A 12,192-nucleotide genomic window follows, 5' to 3' on the forward strand; every position below is an offset into this window, starting at 1 on the left:
TTGGGAAAGATGCCACGTTTCTCGCACGCTAAAGAACCCTACTGTGGTATTCTCCCGGAGTAGGAACCATAGGGCTCCGCCACAGGAGGCTAAATTGCCCGACCCTACCCACCTCTCCCTATTTCCAGTGGCAACCAAAATTTGTCGTCCCATTATCCTTGTGTCCCATCCCATTTTTCATTTCATCATCATTTTATCACCCACTTCATGTTCATCGCCTGAATATAGCTGAAATATTGTTGCTCGGGTGTTAAACCCCAACAATCAATCAAGTCAACTAACCACATATACAACGCTGCCACATAAACTTGTGTTGTCATATTCAGTTAAATGGTCCTTTGATATTCACTTAGTGTAATGATTACAGTGCATTTTTCTGTGATTGAAGACACATTAATTGGACATATTTAAATATGATCAATGCTTTTATTTTTTTAATTGACAGTATCTATATTCGATTTGGTAATACTCTATACAGACAGATGTTGGTATTTCAATGTGGACTAATTGTGCTCCTTCAAAACATGGACTGTTGCATGAATTTAATAACACTTTAAGATATCTTGATGATCTTTTGGCAGAAAATAAGCATAACTTCGAAAACTATGTTCAAAATTTCTACCCAAATAGAACTTAATTTGAGCAAGTCTAACATTGATAGTACCCATACACATTTTCTCCATTTAGATACAACACTAGAAAATGGCAACCTTCATACTAATTTTTTTGACAAAAATTATGATTTTTGATTATCCTGTTCTTAATTTCCCAATTCCTAGATGGCGATATATTCCTCCTATGGTATTCACATTTCACATCTGCTCCGTTTTGTTCTGCTTTTGTACCAAGGGTATCGATATCACAAACCCATAGAAATATTTACTTTTTTTCCTTGTTACAAAACTTTGATACACAAATATTATAGCCCCTACAGGGGTACTCAGAGGTAGACGTAGAAAATAATAGCAGTGATACGACCTACACTGCTACCACTCTCTCCAAAGAAGATATTGTGGAAAACCATAAATCTGTGCTATCCTCTTTTGGTCTCTCTACCAAGGACGATGATTGTGATTTACCGTCTATGTACTGGATTCCTAAACTTCACAAGAATCCATACAAACAACGTTTCATAGCTGGATCTGCAAAATGTACCACCAAATCTCTTTCAAAACTTTTAACTTCTATACTCACAACTGTCAACGAGGGTCTGCAGTCCTATCACAACACTTGTTACTCCCGTAGTGGTATTAATTCAACGTGGATCCTCAAAAATTCGAAAGATCTTTTGGAGACAATCAGTTCAAGACTATTATCTGAATATAATAGCATTAAAACCTATGATTTTTCAACACTGTATACTTCTATTCCCCATACTCAGTTAAAATCCCGACTTGAAAACATTATACATCGTTGTTTTTCCAAAAAAGATGGTACACCTAGATACAAATATATAGTTCTTGGTAGAGATTCCTCATACTTTATAAGAAATAATTCCAAATCATCTTCCAAATATACAGAGGAAGATGTTTACAAAATGCTGGAATTTTTCATCGACAACATATTTGTCCAGTGTGGTGGACGTGTTTTTCAACAAACGGTCGGCATTCCAATGGGAACAAATTGTGCTCCTTTACTTGCTGACCTATTTCTTCACTCTTATGAGGCTGACTTTATAATAGCTGCTTTGATCAGAAAGAAAGAATATCGTTTGGCTAGATCCTTCAATCTCAGTTTCCGCTATATAGATGACGTATTATCTTTAAACAATCCTAATTTCGGGGATTTGATACATCGCATCTACCCAAAAGAACTTGAGATAAAGGATACTACAGACACTGTGAAGTCAGCCTCATATCTTGACCTACAATTAGAAATCGATGGTAAGGGAAAACTATTGACCAAACTTTACGACAAACGTGATGACTTTTCATTCAGAATTGTAAACTTTCCTTTCATCTGTGGCAACATCCCTTCGGCTCCTGCGTATGGAGTGTTCATATCACAACCCATACGTTATGCCAGAGCTTGCCGAAACTACGCAGACTTTTTGTTTCGCGCTAGAACTCTAACAAATAGGCTTCTGGAACAGGGTTATGTTGCTACAAGATTGAAGTCATCACTACAGAAGTTTTATGGTCGTCATCATGAACTCGTGGATCGTTATGATGTATCCATCAGCACCATGAAAACTGATTTATTCAACGGGTCATAGTTCACCTTTCCTCGTTTGTCTACCCCGGACTTGACTTTTTATGAGCAACTCGGCGGGTGTTTCTAGAAAAACAGAGGACGCTTACACTATCGGTGCACCTGGTCCATGCTCCCAGTTTTTAGTGGAGTCCGAGTTGCTCATTTACTTTTGTTACTTTGTATGTATGATTTTAAGTTACTTTATGTTCTTTGTTGTGTATGTCTGTTTTCCATGTCTGATCTTTGTCCCTGGATTACATTCTTTTGATCACCGCTATAACCTTGGTTCCCTTGATTACTCTTATAACCTTTCACTAAAGGGGGTCACCGCGCGTGTTGCCCAGTCATGTTCGATGTTAAGGCCTTATAAAACTAGTTTAACCCGACTGCAGATCCTCAGTCAAAAGATGATGATCCTTAATGATCTTTGTGTCGTTATAGTAATTTTTAGTTTGATTTTGAAGAAGTACCATCGTTCTGTTACCGTGGATCTCACCACCTTTCAGAGCTTACTTAAAGGAGTGTTTACACTAATTGAAGACTTTTTGGTGATCTCTAGAAGTATTTATTATTTTGTATTTAGGTTCTACGTTTTTGCATTTCTTATGTTTCTCCAAGTTCATTCTTCTTATTCCGATTGTGACATGGCATAAATACCCTGTTAATGTAGTTCAGATATTACAACCCTGTATTTGTGTCATTTCTTTGCATTCATCAGCCACAAAATGAATGTCGAACTGGGCGATTACTTATTACTCTTTCCTAAACTTAATTGATAGCATGTAAAGCCTCGACTATTTTGAACACCGAGAATAAGGTAGAAACTATCTTTTGGTTACTTGTTTCTGTGAAAGAAATACTATGAAAGTATTTAATGTGTTTTTTTTCCAAATATGGTTACTACGTTACTATCTTAGATTCGTCTATGCAAAAGCCTATAACAATAAAATGGGTAAATAAAAGCATGTTTATCCCAGTGGCTGATCCAGGGGGGTCTTGGTTCGAAAATTTTGTTACCTTCTTTTAAAAATTTGACAAAATGAATGGCACTGTGACAGAGATTTACGCTAGAGGATTGAAAGCCGAAAAAAAGTGTTCTGCGGTGGGTCATCCACATATGCAAGACGTGCATGTCCACGAAAACTGGACGCATGACCCAGATGCACCGTTCGGGTGATGACGATAACCACCGCATGTGTTGCCCTGTCATGTTTGATGATGTTGTCCGATATATAATTGCCTACACGGAATATATTAAAGCGCTACATATATGGATATGGGTAAGTCTCTTCGTAAGGTGGTGATTTAGAAGGCACATGTACCCACAGATCTCACTAACCACTTCTAACGTTTGAAACTTTCCATTACTTTACATGTTAAACGTTTCACTGTGAATTCCCATGACAAATGACACATTAAAGTTGCATACCATTGTTAAGCTTAGAAAATAAGGCTTTCAAAATCATTATTCAATTCATGGTACGATGACCATAGAAACTGTTCACAAAATTTACTTGAATAAAAAAATACTGAAAATCAATTTTGTACTTTTTACTCGGAAGTCACGTGAGTGGCTTCGAGTATTCTAAGTATGAGACTGACAAAAGGGCTTCCGGCAGATAACTTCACGGACGGTAATGCTGTCTTCAAATTAATGCGTGATTCTCTTTTAAACTTTAAATATTTCACCGATATAGCAAATGAATGATATTTCAGACATTTTTAAGTGTTAATTTTCAGCTAAATATTGTCGAACTGTTAAATCGAGACGCCAAACTATATTTTGCCTCTTGGTAATTAAAAAAAAAGATAGTTAAAAGCTATCCTGGTTCCCGGGACTACTGAATATTGCGGTCGGGAACCAGGCTAGTTAAAAGCCAATACCATTTAATTGGGGTTATCTCTTTTTGGGTGGTGTTGGATTTTAACTATGCCCCGTGGATGGTATTATAATCCAAATCATTTTATCAAGAAGCGTCACAATCAACATAGTCATATTCTTTTTTTTCAAGTTTAAGGTCTCAAGAACGTAAACAAATGCAATAACCATTTTCACGATGTTTGTGTACATCTTTATTTTGTTTTGCTGCAGGTTGCAAGGGAAATATGGGTCCAACACCAAAACAGTCTCAAACCTTGGTCCATGTCATAACCGGCACTCTAGCACATTGCTTAAAAAATAAACATCGGGAACCTATCTTGCAGGTTGCACGCCAAGCGACTTCCGAGTTTCAGCACCTTCGGTGCTTTGATTACTTTTTCATACACTTTCGTAGTAAATTACAAATATGATTTTAAAGTACACATTCTCAGCTTTATTTTGACTTCTTTTGGTAAAGTAAATGCACTTACAATGCATATTTCTAGGTTCAATGTGCTTTTGGTTGTACAAAGTGGGCATTTGACCCGAAGTAGCTAGCGAGACCAGACATTTCAATGGTATACAGACCCGAATAAACGTCACATCGTGGCTATAATGGTTTTGAAGGTTCGTACATTGTCTAGACGTTACACGCGGCTTGCAAACCCGTTCCAATACTTTGCCTACGTTTCTGTCTACGTTCGTGGAAAAAAGACAATGGTTGTTTTAAAACGTGCCGATGGAATAAGGAGACTTTAACTTTTTTTTATTATTATAATGGTCGTTTTTAAAACGTGCCGGTGGAATACAGATATTTTAACTGATTTATATAATCCAAAGGGGGCAATCCAAATTAAAGTTCAAGTCCACTTGCTCACAGAATTTCTAGTCAAGTCGCCGACCACAAAGTGGCGGTCACTTATTGTTTTTACTGTGTTTCTTCTTCTTCTTATTATTATTATTTAAATTTTCCTGTCATAAAAATTGTTGAAAGTGTCCGCCCTTTTTCTCGAAAGTGGCTGGTCCGATTGAGATGAAACTTTTCAAGAAGTTAAAACTACTCTTCGACGGATGCAGAACTTCGGGCAAAAAAATCCAGCCGCCGGACTAAACGTACCTATTTTTTACACCGGAAATTGGAACATCAAATATCTTAAAAACTGCTGATCAGAATTTGACCAAACTTGGTATATATACTCAGCTCATTGGAGCAAAGAAAATTCTGAAAAAAATCGCGTGCGCCTCGGCCACCATTTTCAAAATGGCCGCCAACGCGGTCGAAAATTCAAATTTGTCAGATTTTGATGAATATTGATATCTAGGTTCTTTGAGTCGTCCAGATCAATAATCTGTGGCTATATTTCAGTCTTAATTGCTTAAATTATATGCTAACTTTTGCTGTTTCAAAGAATTATAATTTGCTTACTATCACAGTCTTTATAATTTATTGTATGCTTTTAAAAATACAGTTACAATGACTTTTTATATACTTACTATAAATTTCCTCCCATAGCTTGGAACTAATACTTGTGATTCCTTAAGGAACATTCAAGCAAGGTTTGGTTAGTCTGTTCATTAGTTTCAGAGAACATATTTGAAAAAGTTTACAGAAGACGAACATAAAAATTGCAATAGCTCAGGCCATGTGAGGGGGGGTGAGGCCCCTTATAACTGGAAAACCTTGAGATGTCTGCAAGCTGATTGCTGTATGCAGGCAGGGATTTTTGTATGGAACCCCCCAAAAACATTTTAAAATTGGGCCAGAAAGTAGAGGCTATAAAGAGCCTGAATTGCTTACATGACTTGATAAAGCAACATTCTATTTTTGTAAGAGTGGCCAAGTTTTTCTTAGATAAAAATTCCTAATGAAACACCAAAGGAACAATCATATTAATTTTAATTGAATTCTGTCCAGTAGTTGCTGATGAGAAGATCATTTAAAGTAATAACATTAAACATAGCAAAAAGATTTTGTACAAGGGCAATAACTCCAACATGGCTTAATAGATTTACACAAAAATTTAACTACAGATAGATCTCATCATGCCAAACATTTTTAATCATGTCAAAATTTCTTTAAACCTAACTGCTTTGGTGATATATATATGCAAAATGCTTGTTTTATCTTTATGTTCTGTTTTTAGTAAAGGTGGCAATTTTTTTTTTACATAAAAAATCTCCTCATGAGTTTTACGCAGAATACTCTAAGGAATATCCTACCAAGTTTGGTTCTGATTGGTTCAGTAGTTTCAGAGGAAGAGTTTTGAAAAATTGTTAACAATGACGACAGACACCAAGTGATGGCAATAGTTCACATGGCCCTTTGGATCAGGAGAACTAATAAAAGTTATTTTTTGAGATGTGGTCCAATTTTGTACCCCTTTAACTCCCACATGGTTAAAGATAAGTTTACCCTATAAAAAAATTTAAAACGAAATTTTGAAAGAACAACACTGACACCTGAATCATAAAAATTGGATCAAGGGGTGGGCAAAAACCTCCAAAAACTATAGAGCCCACTGCCATATCCCTAGGAACAATCTGTTAAATTTTCAAAAAGATCAGATTAGTTTTACTTGAGTCACAATGCTTATAAATAAATGAGAGTTAATAGATGCCAATGACAGAGACAACATGGACTATGACAACAGGATGATACCATTCACAACCAAAAACAAATCACTTGTGGTCCAATAAAACCTCATTTTGAAGTCTAATCTCCTGAGAACAATTGCAAAATCTCCCAATATGAGCTTCAATGCTCATTAAATGCATGAAATTGGATCACCATACCTTCTATCTGACTAAATTGAAAAGAAAATCATTTGGTTCAATAACAAGTGCTGGATATTACCTGTTCATCAATCCCTGTAGGTTTCATAAAAATCCACCAAGCAGTGTCTGAGAAAAAAAGTATGCAAAAGAATGACAAATACATGGGAAAAAAAAACTGAGGGGTGGACTTCCTGATCACTCTCCTGTTTACATAGGGGTTGGTATGGTAACAAATACAAAATATGACTATCATAGAAATTTCAACAGAATGTTCAAAGGATGCTAGCAATGCAATTATTCAGGAAAAATACTTTGTAAAGTAAGAATGGACTACCATAGATTGAGTAGGTTAGTAACCAATAATTCATGTCGTAAACGAATGGAGAGGTGTGAACTAATAATGACAATGAAAAACACAAAATAATATTTCATAAGGATTCTAGGACCAGATAAAACATATGCTGATCAAGTGTACATCTCAACTGATGAAATTATAAATAGAGTAGAAAGAGTTGACTATAGTTGAAAGATAGAAGTAAAACATTTATATAAACAGTTAACAGTTTATTGTATAAATATATATCATCATAATCTTGTAATAAACAAAACATCACAGAAAGCTTGAAAGAATACATATTGACACTAAAAGTTCACCATACTTAAACTAAATTAAAATTATTAGTTATGTACATATCTTCAAATTTCATCACTGTTGCTTTAAAATTTCATTTGTAGAAATAAAGTAGTGAATTTTAAATACTTTCTCAAAATGTACGAAAGATGCATTCAAGAAAAATAATAAAAAAAAAGAACAATGGAGACTTAAAAATATTATTAAAATATATAAACATAAATAAATAATTGAACAATGTAAAGCAACTACTTTGACAGTTTGTAAATAATGGAATTAAGTAAACATCTAGACTACATTGTAATATCACAGATAAAACATCTCCAAGCTTTACACTCTCCATGAAAGAATTGTCACTTTAATTGCTACATAAAAACAAACACATAAAGAACAATATATGACATGTTCTAGTTCCTGGATACTTTTGTAAACCACCAAGAGCTCTAACATCAGAATCCTAGATTAATGATAAGTAGTAAACACAATAACCTCAGGAACTCATCCTTTAAATTTTAATCTTTTTTGTCTAAAAAGAATGTGAGACAAATTATGAACCAACAACTTTAAATAACGTATACTTTGTTACCTTGTCTTTTGTATGACCTTTCCATAATATGCTCCTAAAACAAACGCTTGTACAATATATCTTACTAATACAATAAAGATCAATCACTATTTTTCAGCCTAACTGCTTTCTAATCAACATAATTTAAGTTTTTACACTATCTTTTGTCTGTAAGTAGCTGTTGACCTTTAGCCTTTGACTTTGCCTTTTTCTTGGTATCTTCTGATTCAACCTCTTCCTCAAGTGCTGCCATTTTCTGAAATTCTACTGATCCTTGATGGGCACGAGCTTTTTTTATTCCACCTAAAAATTTATATTATCATACATCAGAAACTTCCTTATTCTGACGTCTAATAATTCTTAATTCTTAACTATTTGATAGAATTTAAAGCTAATCCGTACAAAAACATGAAGTTGCATCTGTAGTCGTGCTGGGCAACATAAACCCCATTTATATGAAGCCACACACAAAATTTGAAATCAATCATTTGGGAGCCGAGATTTTTGGACAAAAACTTTCTCTATTATTTCATAAAGAAAAATGGCAAAGTCCCATGAAACAGAAGTTGGTATCAGACAGCAGCAAAAATCATTTGCAACGTTTTCTTCATCTATATGAAGACACACGACAAAGGAGAAAGTTCGGTAAGGACCCCTTTTGGCCACATAATTTGGCCAATTTTTGAAAATTTGATTAAAGCTGATTTCTAGGTAGTAGTAGTATAGTAAAATGGTTGCAAACAATGAATATAAGATGTTTTTGATGACAATTATGACGTTATTCCAGAAATAACAGTATGCATTTATGTAACTTTTAAAAAACCTTTAACTATTTCTGAAATTTTTAAAATGGTTTTTGTGTGGAATGTAAGTGGCCACACATCTGTTAACTCAAGATATTTTTACATGAGTTGTAACTGACAATTGTGCACAAAAAACATGAACCATGAGATTCAACAAGCATGTGGCCATTGTTAAAACTGAAAAACTGCACAAAATTTGATGTTTTCCAGCCTTTTTAACATATTTTCCAAATCTCAGCCAAGTTTGAAGGGCATCTACATCCATTTATATTCAAATTATAACCATAAACCAATCAAATCAACTACAAAACACATTAAAGAGCTGGAGAAACAACATAAAATTTTCTTCATGTAGACTTTGTTTTTGTGACAAAGTTTTGCCCTTACTGAACCAACTTCTTTGAAGTTAACCCATTCATAGGAAGCAGAGATTCTTTAGAGACGAAGTTTGGATGGACATTAATGGACATATAACTGACAGACAAGGTGATGCCAATATACCACTTACTTGTTGAGTGGGTGTATAATATTGTAGTTGGTTCCTTGTTCCATAGGCCAGAAACAAGAAAGTTTTTAAATGCAATGGTATTTATGCTGCACTGTTTGAAAGTAAATTCACATTATCAAGTGGCATATCGTTTACATAAATAAATCTGAGACATGAAAAAAATAAGTATGTAGACAATCATATTGATTATATAGTTATAGTTAGAAATTACCTTTGTCAGAATCTGGGCTAGGACTGGACTTTGAAGTTTTCCTGTAAAAATAATGTGTTCAATCTATACATAACAAAATTATTGATGTATAAAGTCTAAAATCATTTATTTGAAGCATTATAGTAAACAAATCATTATATAAAAGAAAACCATTTCAAAAGGCTTCTTATGTTAACGAAAATTAGAGTAATACCTAAAAATGATACGTCACTCATTATCATAGAAATACAAACTCATTTGGTAGAACTTTATAAGGGAATTAATACTGACATAACTTGATGAGAATTAACCTAGCTTTGTGAGTCCTGCTTTAACGAAGTGTTGTTAGCATTGGAGGCTTTTTATTCTTGTGAAAATTGTAGTATGAACAAAATTTTAAAATATTACATGATGTAAAATAAAATTGTAATAATACAATAGCATTTCCCATATCATTTAGAACTGTTTTTTCCTAATGTCTATTAACTGAATGTCAATATTAATTCTTGTTTCTGAAGTATAAAATGTCATCAATAGTTGAACAGCTTCACACACATTTACAAATTATGTTCCATTTCACCTTTTTACAAAATTTTTAAACCTGTCCAAAAATTAGCATTCACATTTAAAAACTATTTTAATAGAGTATATCCCACACATTTCCTTGATGAACATAAGATTTCCAAACCTAAATACTTTTTATCAATTTGAATTTTCCCACCAAAAAAATATTTGGTTAAAATCACTGCTCTTCATTTCTTGTTTATTAATCATAAATAATAATGACAGGATTTTTGACTGATAAGTGTGTAAAATGGAACATGCCTAACAAATTTAAAGTTTCTTAACACAATACTGCAAAAACTAAATTCCAAAAATGCAAATTTATTACTAAAAATCTTTCAAGGCCAAAAAATAGTCCCTCAAATCTTCAGTTGATTTGAAGACTAGATCTTAATTTTATCTGCAGAAAAAATAGAATATTTTTGAGCTGAATAATTGCCAGCAACATATTTTCTGAAGATAAAAGAGGTATTGAATGAAACAAAAGGGATTACATTTTGACAAAACTTTTGTGAAGTGTTCAGAAATAGTAGTGGAGTTCCTGATATGAACAGGTAACATAAGGTATTTTGATGCTTTAGGATCAAAAACCTCAAAAACTTTAGTGAAAAATTTATAGACAGACTGATGAGAACCACATACCAAATTTCTAAATACCATTATAAAAGACAAAACAGTTTGCAAGGACACAATTTGTTACATAAAGAAAGCAAAAAACAAAAAGAAAAACAAAACAAAAGTGCATACTTTGTCTACCATCATGCCAATTATCAATGTTTTAATCTTAAAAAAGACAAAACAGTAACAGCCCAGATTAGAGAAGCAAACACAACACAAAATTTGACCTGAAGGTAAAAGTTAGAGGTGAAAGGTCACAACCTTGGTAATTTAATTTTTAATTTTAATAATTTGTGCAACAGAGATCAGGATTGAAGAATGTAGGCAAATAAAACTTACTTTTTATCAGTTTGTGTTTCCTCTGAGCGTGTCTCCTTTTTTGAAGCATTATCTGTCTCCTCCTGTTTACTGACAGATACATCATCACCATTCTCACTGCTCTTCTCCCCTATCAAATATCATAATCTAATCAAATATATCATCAATTTTAACACATTTTTATGTATAAAAAAAGTAGAAAAGAAACTTAAAGAATTCCAAATGTCTTATGTTAATAAACATACCAAAGTTAAGTAATGATCCAAATGTACTCTCGTCAGTATTATTTAGAATATCCTCTTTCTCCAAAGCAGCCATATAACCTGAGTATGACCAAGATATTTTATTTTTCTCTGACCCTGTCCCATGTTCCTCTTCCTCATCCTCATGGTGACCAAAGTGAGCTATCTGATCCTGTAACTCTTCCTCTTCTTCATTTTCAGGAGGCAAGCCCAGAGCAGCTCTTTCTTCAGCTCGCTGTAATGATATAAAAATAAACCAAAAAAAAACATATTTCTATAGTTCTGTTTTATTTTTTAATTCAGATGTGTTCAAAATTCAAATAATTTCAGAGGCAATTTTATCAATAAAGTCTCCCACCAAGCCTTGAAGTTTGTAACCCTAGGCATCACTTGAAATGTATGTAATGTTCTTTCTTGAATAAGTTTAATCAGCAATTCAGTATAACTATCTTTACTTTGGGTATTCTAAAAGCCTTCCTCTGTCTAAAGATGCCCATGCTTTCAGCTGGTGATTCTATCATGTCTGGCAAAGATAATATATGGACTGGATACATGCAACTACACATGCATTACACATAATTCATGCACAAAATCAATCTATCCCTGTCATGCATTAATTGTCAAAATTTTCTAAAATACTTCTTCAAATCTGCAATTTCCTGCATGTCTTTTTCTATCATGATTCCATAAATTCTGTTTTTATCTTAGCATTTGACTTTTAATTCAACAGTGCTTGTCAATCTGTTGTATTCCACAAAATTAATAAAAATAAGTTTTCAATATCTATCACTTAAGAAGAAAAGTTCAAATCCCAAACATGTTAATTTTTCTGCAAGCTTCCAATCACTTAAAATTCACAATTATTGGAGTAGTTTTCCAGCTCTGCATTTCCCAGTTCTTTGTGTACATATTGAAAATCAATGC

General features: G+C 33.5%; 1 protein-coding gene across 7 annotated transcripts in view; it reads right to left on the reverse strand.

Annotated features, from left to right (window-relative positions):
- Window positions 1-5,531: 5,531 nt before the first annotated feature.
- The window catches only part of LOC148630142 (regulator of G protein signaling 22-like), a 50,837-nt gene continuing 44,176 nt past the window's right edge, over window positions 5,532-12,192 (reverse strand). For 5 of the 7 annotated variants that reach the window (XM_088561637.1, XM_088561661.1, XM_088561625.1 and 2 more), the window contains 4 exons: window positions 11,272-11,503; window positions 11,048-11,156; window positions 9,548-9,588; window positions 5,532-8,328 (listed from right to left, as the gene is read on the reverse strand). In XM_088561637.1, the coding sequence (XP_088417763.1) occupies window positions 8,183-8,328; window positions 9,548-9,588; window positions 11,048-11,156; window positions 11,272-11,503 (528 nt within the window). In that variant the 3' untranslated portion in view covers window positions 5,532-8,182. The remainder of the gene's footprint in view (window positions 8,329-9,547; window positions 9,589-11,047; window positions 11,157-11,271; window positions 11,504-12,192) is intronic. The other 2 variants (XM_088561631.1, XM_088561666.1) reach the window with 1 other exon arrangement.

This window comes from Perna viridis, chromosome 1 (genome assembly GCF_037379345.1).
Source record: "Perna viridis isolate PV_CMFRI_1.1 ecotype Kerala chromosome 1, ASM3737934v1, whole genome shotgun sequence".
NCBI lineage: Eukaryota > Metazoa > Mollusca > Bivalvia > Mytilida > Mytilidae > Perna > Perna viridis.